The sequence below is a fragment of the Egretta garzetta genome, unplaced genomic scaffold (genome assembly GCF_000687185.1).
Source record: "Egretta garzetta isolate BGI_Z169 unplaced genomic scaffold, ASM68718v1 scaffold255, whole genome shotgun sequence".
NCBI classification, from domain to species: Eukaryota; Metazoa; Chordata; class Aves; order Pelecaniformes; family Ardeidae; genus Egretta; species Egretta garzetta.
In genome coordinates, this window is record NW_009259797.1 from 288136 (window position 1) to 302288 (window position 14153).

At 42.8% G+C, this 14153-nt stretch overlaps 1 protein-coding gene across 3 annotated transcripts in view; it reads right to left on the minus strand.

Annotated features, from left to right (window-relative positions):
- Positions 1 to 859: 859 nt before the first annotated feature.
- FAT3 (FAT atypical cadherin 3) overlaps positions 860 to 14153 on the minus strand; it is a 339730-nt gene continuing 326436 nt past the window's right edge. For 2 of the 3 annotated variants that reach the window (XM_035895314.1, XM_035895313.1), the window contains 6 exons: positions 12327 to 12480; positions 10606 to 11261; positions 8343 to 8456; positions 4608 to 4667; positions 1941 to 1976; positions 860 to 1479 (listed from right to left, as the gene is read on the minus strand). In XM_035895314.1, the coding sequence (XP_035751207.1) occupies positions 860 to 1479; positions 1941 to 1976; positions 4608 to 4667; positions 8343 to 8456; positions 10606 to 11261; positions 12327 to 12480 (1640 nt within the window). The remainder of the gene's footprint in view (positions 1480 to 1940; positions 1977 to 4607; positions 4668 to 8342; positions 8457 to 10605; positions 11262 to 12326; positions 12481 to 14153) is intronic. The other variant, XM_035895315.1, reaches the window with a different exon arrangement.

Below are 14153 nucleotides of genomic sequence, written 5' to 3' on the forward strand. Positions count from 1 at the left end.
TCCCCCTGCCTCAAAAGCTGAGTTTTACTCTGGGTAATAAATAGAAGGTACATACTCTCCAGATTGTCTGTAACAATTTGTGATGTATAATACTAAACACAATTGGTCTCTTCGTGTCTGCACATACAGTATCACTTCTGAACAAGTTAATAATGGGTTATACTGTAATACTGTGGGAGATCATAACACTGTAACACTTTTAATAATACAATACCAAAAAAAAAAAAAATCAAACTTTGGGGGAAAGAAAGAAATGATTTAGCAATTACTGTTTCCCCCTGCCTCAAAAGCTGAGTTTTACTCTGGGTAATAAATAGAAGGTACATACTCTCCAGATTGTCTGTAACAATTTGTGATGTATAATACTAAACACAATTGGTCTCTTCGTGTCTGCACATACAGTATCACTTCTGAACAAGTTAATAATGGGTTATACTGTATTTTTGCCTTGCCCAATATATATAGATACACCTTCAGCAAAATTTCTTCTCAATATTTATACTATTAATTGGACCAAATGACAAATTAAAAAAAAAAGAAGAAGAAGAAGAAGAGGAAGAAGAAGAAGAAGAAGAAGAAGAAGAAGAAGAAGAAGAAGAAGAAGAAGGGAGCTTCCTTTACACTTGTGTCTGATGCTGGGTCTCCACAAATGGAATGTGAACATTTTCTAGGTTGAGTTCCTCCACGCTTTCATAGTCACTCATGGCTACTTCGGAGTCATCAAAGCCGCAGCTGGCTGAGACGTCAGAGGAGGAGGCATCTAGAGAGTTGTGCAAGGATAAGGGCATCTTACCTGCACTAACGTTTTCTGCGTTCTGGAAGAAGAAGAAGAAGAAGAAGAAGAAGAAGGGAGCTTCCTTTACACTTGTGTCTGATGCTGGGTCTCCACAAATGGAATGTGAACATTTTCTAGGTTGAGTTCCTCCACGCTTTCATAGTCACTCATGGCTACTTCGGAGTCATCAAAGCCGCAGCTGGCTGAGACGTCAGAGGAGGAGGCATCTAGAGAGTTGTGCAAGGATAAGGGCATCTTACCTGCACTAACGTTTTCTGCGTTCTGGCTTGGGCCAACAGCAAAAGTACTAAATTCGTTCCCACTCTGAGACCCTGTGGTGTCCGTCTCATTGGGGAACTGGTGAGGAGGGAGGTATTGGCTAGGGTGGAAGTGTGGCCGTCGCCTGCAATCGGGGCTGAGCGTACTTGCCATTGAGACTGGCTGCGAGGGCGGAAGGGTTTCATATTGGTCCGGATAATCCTCTGGAAGAGGAGGTGGTAACTGGTCCTGGCTTAAAAACTCCTCTTCATGAGGGGGAGGGTAGTCGCTGTCAATGTCGTAGCCACCAAGGTAGTAATCTGATTCCAGCTCTCTGGTACTGCCGTGATGAGCCGAGCCTCCATCTGCCGTCTCAAAGTTGGGCACTTCCTCGATGTCGGACAAGCGAGCACTTGGCATCCAGTCAGAGGTATCCCAATGATACGCTGCAGCAGGAAAGAGAATCACGGTGCTCTGTTAGGATGGGGCCGCTAATGAAAACAAAGCGCCCTGCATGCACTCGCCTCTTAGGCCTCACAGCACGTTCAAATCACAGCATGCACCACGGGCCGTCGACACAGGTCAGCCATGCTCTGACCAGAGGGGCAGGGGAGGAGAACCAAACCGTGTTATGACGCTAATGCAAACAAGCAAAGGAGCAAAATACAGCCGCTCTCAGGCATTGCACTTTTTAGGATGCTACTAGGTTGTGCAAGCAAATAATCTGATTGACCAAAAACTGGATCCTGAAATAAAAAGTGGCTGGCCATTCTCATGCAGCGTTCGAACCCAGCAGAATTCAAACAAAAGAGGACATGTGAAGCAGTTCAAGAAAAAATCACATCAAGTCAGTGCCCGGCCCGCCCCAGCCCGGTCCAACAGGCAGAAAGTGTCTCAGAAAAATCACCTCTGTTGTAGTTCTGTCCTTGATCCATAACAGACACTGTCAGATACAAAGTGAAAAGTAAAAACTGGTAACTTGGAGTTTGTTACCAGCATAGTATTACACGCGAAAATACAAAACTCTGCATGCATATTGCTAAAGTACAGCTGCCTCGGTGTGTTTTAATAGGATTTTTAATTGTTCTTTATTTTAGCGTACAAGATAAGCTTGCCCAGTCAAATGCAGACATACATAAAGAAATGATTATGTCATGTGTATTATATTCCTTTTCTATCATATTTTAATTATTTACCCTCACTGAAGAGATATGGAATTACATTAGAGATGGAATTCTTAATACAAAAAGGGCTATCCACCATCTCTATGGTTCATAATTGCAAAGTACATTTCTCTCTCACTTTTTCACTTTGAAACAGAAAAATAAGAATCTACCATTCTCAGGGCCGGTTCAAACAAATCTGGGCCCACCTGGGCTCAGATACCATGGTGATGGGCACGGTATAAGAACCTGAATAGAATAGAATACAAAGCCATTTAATGGGGCCACCAGCTGCAATGCCCCGCAACCCCATACCCACCTCCCACCTGCACTGCCATGCTAGCTGGTAGGGAGGGAGGCATTCCAGTATGGAGAGGGTGCAGGGGTCGGGGAGAGAGCAAGGAAAGAGGTTTTATGTGAGACAAGAGCGGGGAATAAGCTGCAGCGTTTTCTAGATGAGATGCTCTTGTTCAGCCACATGTTATTGGGCTTCATGCAAGAAGTCACTGGGCAAGGTCTCTGGACTGCATTGCTGGAGGAGGTCTGGCCAGATAATAGACCTTTCTGGCATTACAGTACTTAACCTCTGGGGCTCAACCACAGACAAGGGCAGAGAAGGCTGTTCTCCAAGCCTCCATGTATTAACACCGCTCTTGCCCTTGCTTATCACCACATGGCGTATGTGGCGATGGCCATTTCTTCGTTAGCTCATTAGCTGACAGCAGCTTTATCCCTGCTCCGCATTAGCCTGGGGTGAGGAGGGTTGGAGCTACCACAGGTTTAGCAGCAGTGTCTGAACCGGCCCTAACCAGTCTTCTTTCCTTCTCTCTTTTTTGTAAAGTGGATTTTGCTGTCTTTTGGTCAGTGTAACGGCATTGCACCTGAGATGCGTCAGGTCCCTCTGAGCTGTGTGGTTTCAGGATCCAGGAGAACCTCACTAATTTTCTGACTCGCACAACCCCCGGCAGCCCCCTGGGGAAGGAGCGCTGTCCTCCCGCGGCCCTGCAGCAGCGATTCTGCCTGCCCTGCACCGCGACCCCCGCGGCAGCTAACGATTCACCGCTTTCACCAGCTCCGCTGCAGAATGTGCAAGGCGCATAAGTCTCATATAAGGAACTCGGAAGTGGGCAAAGCATTTTCAGTGACAGCCTCCTGAAACTGCTGCCAGACTTGCTTTTTCTGACTTCTAAAGCATGATGGGGAGCCAATGTGCTTGCTTAAGCTTTCCTTTAGGAAGGCAAGGCCATTTGCAGTGTATGTGCTTTCTTTTCAAGGTCATTTTCTTGTCTTTTGAGTGGGACTTTCTTTTTGAATTAACCTTGGCTAGTTAATTGTATTTGATAGTGAGAAGAATGAGACTCTTACACTTCAGAAAATCAGTAAATATACTGTAGACAAATACTCAAGTGCCATCACTAGCTAGGAGTAAAACTGCTTTTCAAAATTACCATGACACTGACTCAAGATAAAAACAGTCATTTCAAAAAAATAATTTACTTGATCATCTTTAAGCATCATGCAGACTGGATTAGCTGAAGTCTGCAAAACCTGGCTTAAATTTGCTAAAAACAGATAAAATTTTGGACTTGTGGATAACTTGAGCTGATGTTGAGCTGACATTCTGCCAAGGATAAGATAAATGTTGTATAAATAAATAAAAGTAACGTTTATCTATGATAGATCACATTTCCTCAGTGCTTTACAGGAGAGGAAAATAGTGATACTCCTGTTTTACTGGTAGGGAAACCAGTTCACTTGTAACATGATGTGCCTGAGGTTACCCAGGAGGTCAGTGGCAGAGCTGAGTGTTGGGTCCTTGGACCCAACCACCATGCTCTATTTAATGGGCACATCAACCCCAGGGGAAAGGCAGCAGCAGGCAGGCTGCCTTGCTACATGGCATCCATGGACTTGTATCTACATGTCTTCTATCCGACACTGTGTTACCTGGGAGAAACCAACCACCTGCCTACCACCACTTTGCTCCTCTCCACATGGTCCCATTGCAGTGCATAGCCCAGCTTTACTGCAGCCTGGGATTCTTCACAGCCTTCCTGTGTCTTCTCCCGTATCCCAGCCTCTGCAGCCAGGATAACCTCAATGATTTGACTTCATTATCAACCCAGTCCTATTCTCCCTGAAGGCAATGGGAATAAGCAAGCAAAAAATTGACTTGAAAAGAAGAGGATGAAGGCCTTGACACCTTTTCTACCATCTCCAATTACCCACAGATATTTTGTGGTATATCACTCTGGTGTTCTCGTGTTTGCTGGTGAACAAGCTGATCTGCAAATCCCCATCCCCGCCACTGGTTTGCTGGTCAGTGTAGATTAGGTGAGGTTCTGCTGGGATGTTTCACAATGAAAACAGGAAGCATTGTTGCATAACAAGAAAGAAAAAAATTTAAATACCTTCATTTTCTATAGTGTCAACTACATTGTTGACAAGCTGTATGACAGTCACTATGGAAGCTTGCAGGGGAGGGAAAGCAGAAAATAAAGGGAAGGGAAGGACAGCTTCAGGTTAGTATTTAAAACACACATCATATGTTACCACAATAAATTCTCTCAAACAGACAGAACTGACATTGGGAAAAAAAAAAAAAAGGCTGCCGACCAATGCATGATTTATGCAGTGGGTTGCAGGACATTTCATTTCAGATAATCCCATACATTTTCAGAGTGGTGATAAATTCCAAACCAGCATTTCCAGAAAGGCATATAGGATGATGTGTATCACCTCATAAATTCAAGCAGACTGGCCAGCTGATTCAATTAACCAAAGCAGTATCTTGTCTACCTGACACTAATTTCTAATTCATTCTTGCTTAAAGGTCTCCAGAGACAGTGCCATGTGCTCCAAGGAATCATTATCTTTTAGGCCATCACACCATCTGAAATGGTGCTAAGCTTGATCTATTTCCTAAGAAGAATTTTTTGGTATTTACTGATTTTGTAAAACCTCTGGGACGTTAAGCAGGACTGCTATAATTAGGAGGACACATCTAAGTAGGTGTGGTTCAAATTTTGATCTGTGTTTGACAGAATGTTTTCACAAATGCTTTGTGTGTTCTCTGCAGGTGTTTTACCAAAACATACTTTTCCCTTGAAATAATATAGACTGCACAATAGTTTACCATGGAGGCCAACAGGCCTACAGTGTGTGGTCCTCTAAATGATCTGCATTTTGGACCAACTAACGCTCCTGCCTTTGAGGACCTGAAATAAACCCCACTAAAACCAGAGGGAAAGCTCTGGCTTAGTGGGTACTAGATCCGTCCCATTTCCTTCGTCTTTAATTGTGAGAAAGACAGCAGGCTTTGGAGCAGGCTAAGAAGGGGACCAGAAATGTTGGGCAAGGCATACTTTTTTGTTTCATATAGCCAGTAGACTTAGAGGTCACAAGAAACATGTTAACAGTAATAGTGCCATTCAAATGTAGGTTGAATATTCTATGTCTTTGTTACATTTTGGGTATGGGATCAAGGATCTCATCCAATTTCCTCAGTCCTTGTGAAAGCTTTGCAAAAAGAACCTTGATAAACCAAAAAGACCATGTTCTATGTTTATGTTGAGCATGTTTATGCTATCAACAGTGTTGATAATTGCACAATTGTATTAGCTAATGCATAATAAACATTATGGAAAAATAAGTGACTCCATGTAATTAGCTGCTGTGAGGCTGGGAAAAGAGGCGGAGGGCAGCTGTAAACTGCAACAGGAGAACAACTGAGAGTGAAAAACAGAAGGCAAAAAATCAGGGCCAGCACAGTCTTCATTGCAACTAAGGGTTGGCTCTGCTGGGAGCTGAGCAGATCATGTTCATGGAAGAGAGGGAAACTTCTACCCCATGCAGCTCAGTGCAAGGCAATACCCAAATCCAGCATTGCTTGGGGGTAGAACATTGGTGTCCTCAACAGCAGTTCCTTGGACTTCCCAGCAAAACCATCCATTGGCCGGCAGTGAAACAGTAACCTAAAAATACACTTTTGTCACGTCCACCCCTGTTCAAAACAGCTGTAACTTGCCTTTGAAATGACTTCTGAAAATATTATTGCTGAAAGCAGGCAACTTTTTTTTTTTTTGGTAAAATTTGCAGCTTATAAAAATTTTTGCTTTTTGATCACAAAAAAATTCTGCTTGCTACTCTCAGCAAGACAAGGGGAGCCGAGCAATTTAAATGCAGTAGAAATAAGGTGGAAAAAAATAAAACTAGCCTCAAAATCACACCCAAAAAGAGTCTGCAGGGTAAGACAAGCCCTATTCGACCCAGTAAGGGAAGGCTTCAAGCACCTTGGAGAGGGTGAGTGGATGCTGCCTGCACCTGATACGAAATGAACAGCGTCAGGCTGTTCACACCTTCAGCGGGACGTGTCCCAGTGCTTCTCAGGTGCAAAACAGGCGGCAGTGGTGAACCAGTGTCACCAGACAGTGTCGCACAGTCATTTGTGCAGCAGCATGACACGAGCCTGTCCCCACTGCTAGGCCTGTGAGCACCCGGCAGCACTGCTCTCAGCTTTGGAGGAAGGAATTTGGAGAAGGAGCAGCCTGTCCTGTCTCTCCCCAAAGAGCGTGGATGCTGAATTGCATCTCTTGTGGTTTCACTGACAACCTTTTAACCTTTGCAGGGATGTGAAGCACAAAGTATTAAAATGACAGGAAGGGGAAGGATTTGTGGCTTCAACCGGGTTATCCATTAGCCCCTACATACATGTATATGAGTATGTATATGCTTACCCAAGCCTGTATTTATATTTTAAGCTCTTTCACTGCAAACCCTCCCTGCCACTGCAAGAAAACCAGAGAATGCAATCTTGCATTGACCTCTGCAAAACGACTCAGATGATTTAAGTTTCTTCCTTAATTCTCCCTGAAGATACGGCTTTGTTTAGACCCTGAACTAGAATTGTTATCTCTAAAGGCCATAAGTTAAATACAGCTTTCACAAAAAATGAGTGGGCACAGAAGGTCCAATCCAGCTTCAGTGGGTACCATGTCACCGATTTAAATGGGGGCAGGATCAGATGCCTGGAAAGCCTAATTAGAATTTGGGAGATATAAAAAGTAATCACGTACAACAAATGTCCAGCTGAATAATTATTCTAAAGGTAATTATAATATAAACATATATTATTAAAATAATAATAATTAAAATAATTATTCTAAAAAACACTAAAGGGTTTTTTTTGGGGGGGTGCAGGGGCAAAAAAGCATTGAGAAGCTTTACAAAAATACTCATGATGCTTCAGCCACAGCTGAACCAAAAAGAACTGCAAGTGCACTTCTCTCTAAGTGCTTTTTCCAACATTTAGGAGTACCTAGAGAAGAGCTGCATGACATGACTGAGGAACTGAGTCTCCAGACAGTTCATTAACTGGTGGCTGAGGAAACTAACTGCAATTTCTTTGTGCTAATCTTTTTCTGTGTATCTGAATGAGGCTTCCCTGACATCCATCATCCCTCCCTGGCAGAAACATCTTGCCTTTTCTCAGACCCACCGCTCAACATATATGGGCCATAGGAACAAAGGTTTGCTCTGACTTTGTAGGCCTCTTTCAGGCTGTGTATGGCTCTGCCCATGTCACCCACTGAGATAATGATGTGGGACATGAGAGCGGGCAACGAACATGCACCGAGCAAGGATTTAATGGTGCTCTATTGTTCGCTGAGCTGTGATTGCCAGAGAGAGGCCAAGCCACCGGGGACTGGCTCATCCGCTCATTGTGGCTGCTGAGCACCAGCAGAGTTTTGCTGGGACCATGAATGGGACCTAGCATATGGCACACAAATTCCCTTTAATTTGACTAATGAAACATGAAAGTCAACCTCTTCCAAGAGGCAAAATGATAGAAATTCTACAGTTTTACTTGCAACCTATTGGTTAACTTACATCTTGGCAACATGACTCTGCTGTATCACACCTCTAATTCACTGTAAAGCTTGGTACAACAGTTCCAAGCATCAAGATTTTAATTATGTTCCTATAATTTAAAAAATGGACACAAAGTGAAGGTTTGAATCCAGGACATTCTTACTTCTAGCATCATTAAGGGGTTTTCTAGATGTCACTTGAATGCTTTTAATAGTATTAGAAAGAGAGTTAAATAGCTTTGTCCCCAGAATAATAAAGATAAAACCATTTCTTACCATTATCATCACCGGAATCAGACTGGAAGGAGCTGAGGGACTGTACTTCGGAGTTGCTGCCTTTATTACTTCCTGCAAAACAGGTGACTTCTTCAGCGTCATCAACCCCTTTACCTTCATTGACAGCAAAAACAAAGCAAAATGGTACTCTCTAGGTATGCACATTTGTCTATTTATACCACAGAGCCATTTAAACCGTGCCAACAATTAGCCTTCTATTATCTTTGTCAGAATAAAATTATTTCCTTCAGACAGAGGAAATGACCTATTGGTAAAGAAGGCAGCTGATGAAGATACCTAGACTTTTGAAGTGTTTGAAGCCCAAAGAGTCCTTCAAGTGGCTGACACCACTGTAATGAAGGAAGAAATATCTATATTCAGTATTGCCTTTTTAGATGCCATGTAGTCTCAGCAGCAAAGAAAATGATGACTTAAGAAATGTGGTATAAATATCTTATACAAGAGATTACAGTTACATTTCTCTTTACTGTTCATTTCCTAATATGAGAGCCTCATTAAAGGCTCATTCGATGCTCAGTAAAGTTATTGTGCATCTTTTTATTCACATCAGTGGCCCTTAGATCAGATTTTAACAGCTTCACCACTGACATATAATAGATTATACTTCCATTTACATGGCTTTTCATCAGGGACATTCAGTCTTGACAACTCTTCTACAATTTAGAAACGTACCTGCAGTCTATGGTATAAATTCTCATATAAACACACATGAATAAACACATTCAACTATACATTATGTAAGTGATAATAAGGAACACAAGAGGTTATCCTCCACGGTAAGCACTGAGATAGATACCTGAGCTAATTATGAATGAACAAGCTCAGGTGCTGCAAACACGTAAGTACAGCTCTCCACCTACTAGCTGTAGATATTTCTACCCAGCATGGGGCACCTCCATACAGTAAGGGCTGATTTGCTCCTGCTGAGAGGCAGGGTATGTAGTAGATGGAGCGAGTGCTGCAGTAATGAAGCTGCACTGCTTCCCACTCCTTGACAGCTGAGGTCTGTCTCCATGGCATGGCCTCACGCTGTGCAGAAATTCATACAGATACCAGCAGCGTCTGCGGCAGAAACACCCAAGAGAATACAGAAACAGAGCGTGTATGGGGGGTGGCATGCTGATGCTTTCAATCAGCGAAACTATATTTAATGGTTAAAAAGGTCAACCACAACACAATGGTGAAATACAGCTCGAAGAAACGGAAATTAATTCCTGTTTTTCACTAGAAGACCTTCACCAACGTGCTGCCTCAGATGAAAATATGCAGGTCAGGGCACAGGTATGAGGCCGTGCCAGATTCCTCTCTCTTTTCCTCAGTTCCTATTGCCTAAAACTATGGGACGATGAAAGTTTCTGGATCATGGAGTTTTACTTGGCAGTTTTGGTTAAGGCTATGTTGGGGTTGAAGATGCATTAGGGAAAACTAAAAAGAGAAAACATCATAAAAAAACCCCATATGCTAAAGCAAACATCTCCCTGTCCATATGACATGTGTTCTGACTTGCAAGGATAGACAACATAGGGCCATAACTCTGCCTCAGCAAACTGATATTTCCTGCTATGACAGAATCTGTGAAGTTTGCTGTATCTCCAGCAACTTGTTCAGGAATTCACGGAGGGGGCACCGTGTTATCAGGTGAGAAACCATTAGAGCACAAATAGAGTAAGTGTGGGGATCAGAAATTTTTTGATCACTGTGATACTGAACGCAGATGGGAATGTAATGGACTGAAAAGGTGATGCTGTAAGCAGTGCATGATTTTCTGCTTCATTTCATAGACACTGGAAGCAGAGAATATTAGTTCATTTGTCCCTGTTGCAAAACACGATTGCTTCTTGCAGGAGGTTTAAATATTTTAGCTCCCCCCGGAGAAAAACTGCCCAAAGCCAGCAGAGTTTATATTTGAGAATTCTGCCCCAAATTATTTTTTCCAGTAGAAAGATGATTGCATTGTATCACTTGAAGAACTAATGCTCAAAGTACTTACTCATATATGCTTTCTGAGCAAGTGAAATGAATGTGTTTAGTCGTACTTAATGCATAGAAGTAGAGGTCTTATATGCCTAGATTAATTATAAACTTTCAAAATGAAACCAAATCACTTCTTGGAAAAAACTAATAATTGTAAGTGTATGATGTTGGAGCATTAAGAGTACCTGTGCCACTGTACCTTCTGCACCCTGAAGGCAACCCTTATCTATGGCAAGGAAGAGCGAGAGCAGCAAGCAACACTACTTACTTTCCGTCCCAGCATCCCATGTGCTCTTCCTGATGGAGTCGCAGTCGGAGCGACAGGGAGACACAGCGGGCAAGTTTGGAGCTACGCTGCACACCACCACCCCCCGCCTGGCCGTCAGTATTCGAGGGGACTCAGGATGAAATGTTGTCATCTCCTGGTGCTCCACACCAAGCCCATCCACTATCTTGTCCAGGTTATTCCTCGAATCACTCTGGAAGCATGGGGTATAGGCCATCGGCCTCACCGGGACCTGTGGAGGCCCAACCTCTTGGTAGATATTTCTGCTGTCTCCGCTGTTCCTGATGTTCTTGAACTGGATGCCGTTGCTCTTGTTGAGCAGGGCAGCAGTAGCTGGATCCTGTACGAGTGTGATGTTGTTGCGGGAATAGTTCTTCCTGAATACTTTCTTACGAAAGATGATAAAGAGGACAATCAACACAAATATGACAAACAGGACCACCGCTATTCCTATCAGCTCCTCCTTGCCGACATATGAATGCCCAGCTTGTATATTGGGAACCACCACGGGGCGAAGACCACAGTATTGTCCCACATAGCCAGGAGTGCAGTTACACAGAAATGAACCAAATATGTTGACACAGGAGCCACCATTTTCACATTCTTCTCTTTCGCACTCATTGATGTCTTCTTCACACCTTAGAAGAAGAAAAGGAGAGTTTGGAGTTTGGAGAACACCTAGCAAACAGCCCAGCTTGTGCACGATGACTTATCTTGTCAAAGTGATACCACTACAGCTAACATTTTGCTGGTGTTTGGCAAACGATCTTATTATTACTGTATTATTTAATGGGATTCAATCAATTCTACAGATATTCCATGGCTTTTTAAGACAATAAAATGGAAAAAAAAACCAAAAAGGAAATAAGAATTTAAATCATCTGATAAGAAAAGGCTCCTTGACCCTAATGAGACCCACTGAATGTAATAGAGACTCTCAGCCTTTTCATACTGTTTTTGGACCACCCCATGGTATTCAATAGAAAATATTCAGAGGATTCGAGGAGAAAAAAGTTGAGAAAAAATATAGTAAAAAAGCCAGAGTACTTATTTAAGAGAAGAGGAGGATATACTAACGGTCTAAAATTATATAGGGCTGGAGATAAAAGAAGAAAATATTAGAGAATCAGGGGGAAAAAAAGAACAGGAACCTTAAAGAGCGGGGAGAATTGGAGAGAAGAGGTGATTTTTAAAAAGGCAGAACAAAAAGTACAAACAGTAGACAAACTAGATGAGAAAAAAGCGTGTTGATGGGAAGGTCAGGGGATTTTCTGTCTCTACACCAAGTAGATGAAGTCTGGGATTTTAAAAAATGAATACAATAAATTAGGCTTTTATGTCAGGGCTAAGGTGACTAAATAATTGATCAATTTTCAAAAAAAAAAGATTACATAGCAGCTTCCACAGGCTTTATGGGATTGCTCAAAAAGCCTCTAACACTTAGGTGTGTATACCTCAGTGAAAACTGTGTGGAGATAATATCCTAAACCAATAATTTAGGAGGCCAAGTTCAGAAAAGCATTTCTGAACATGCAAGCCTCACAGATTTCTCAGCTGTCATTAGCTTAGACTTGAAATAAGCACTAAGTTCTGGGTTATTTTTTGCTAGGTGAATCATAGCTTTTGGGTAAAAATGCCTTATCAAAAAGCCTGCTGCACTGAACTGAAAAGCTCCTGTCTCACACCCAGAGAGGGTCACTTACGTTACTCCCGTCAGGCCATTTTTGCAGTTGCAGATGAAAGCATTGCCGATGGGATCGCATGAGCCTCCATTACGGCAGGGATTTGGGAAGCAGGCTGTGATCTCCGACTCACAATTCCTTCCTGTAAACTGGGAGAGGCAATTGCACTGGTAGCCTGGGAGGTGAGGGACACAGAGAAATAAATCAGAAGCCTACCACTGTGTCTTTCTAGAAGCACGGGGATGCATTTGACTACTTTACACCAAAAAATATATTGTACTGTGGGGAAAAGGGGATATTCATACTCATTCTGGTATGTCTGTGTGTCTGTGTGGTCCACACTAATGCCAGTAAAGTTTGTTTATCTGGGATGTCTGGACAGTTGGAGCTTGTGTCTACAACCAGCGACCAGAGGAATTGCTGCAGCCCAGACCACCCTGATCATCATGATTCAGGTAAGAATAAATGTTGTCCATGAACAACTCTGGCCACAAGAAATATTCTAGATCAAGGATTCATCTCCCCATATTTTTGAAAACACAGACTGTATTTGCTGATAGCAGCAGCCCACACTCCTTTAGGGGCTTCACTGAAGAACAAACACATGAGCTGGTAGCTTTTCCACATCTGCCTTTCACAAGGATAACACAGTAGGGATGTAACAGTAATAAAATTCTTGATAGTGATACTTACCATTGTCATAAAGCACATCATCCAGGCATAAACTACAAACTTCATAATACTAGATGACCTGGGCAATGCCAGCCCTAATCAGAGCTGATTTTGTGCAGTGTGTGGTATTAAAAGACTGATTAATCACTGGCTGCAATACATCAGACATAACTCCACTCAAGCGGAGGGGGACCCTGTCGGGCATCAAAGTTCTACTTCCACATTTCTTGCCGACTGAGGAGCAACATCAGTCAAAACCAGTTCTTGAAACCATTAGTTCACTCTGCCAAATATCAAATGACAACCCCTTTTTTTTCCCCCTCTCCTTGTGATTTTATATGGCACAATGCCAATAATAAAATCCTTATTTAAGTCATAAAGAAATCCAGTGAGACAATGTGTCTCTTTATATTGTGAACTGGATATTGAAACCTGAGTGCTTTTTCATTTGAAAAGATCACAGAACATGTAGGTTGTGAAAGCCATTGATGGCTAAGGCAGTCCTCGGGATGGGAAGACTCCTAGATTAGAGATGTTGAACTAGCAAAGTTTCCCTGCACATCTGTAAAAAACTTTGGCTGACTTTTTAAAAAACATACACAATCCAAATGCCCTAAACTGATGTGTGGGAAAGGTTCAAGCTCCAGTTATGGGGTTCACATACTTACTGAATATAGCATATTAAGCAACTGGAACAGGGAACCTTCCTGCCATTAATACTGCTGGAGTTAGAGCCAGAATGGTTAAATGCAACTCAGTTCAGTGTCAAGATTATTTGACATCAAGCTGATGTAGCTGATACATCCCTCAGTGGTGAGCTTTTGTGCTGGTTTTGGCTGAGATAGAGTTAATTTTCTTCACAGTAGCTGGCATGGGTCTAAGTTTTGAATTTGTGCTGAGAACAGGGTTGATGACACAGGGATGTTTTCGTTACTGCTGAGCAGGGCTGACACAGAGTGAAGGCCTTTGCTGCTCCTCACCCCACCCCACCAGCGAGGAGTCTGGGGGGGCACAAGGAGTTGGGAGTGGGAACAGCTAGGACAGCTGACCCCAACTGCCCAAAGGGGGATCCCAGACCATATGGCATCATGCTCAGCATGTAAAGCTGAGGGAAGAAGAAAAAGGAAGGGGGGGGATGTTTGGAGTGATGGCGTTTGTCTTCCCAAGTCACCGTTA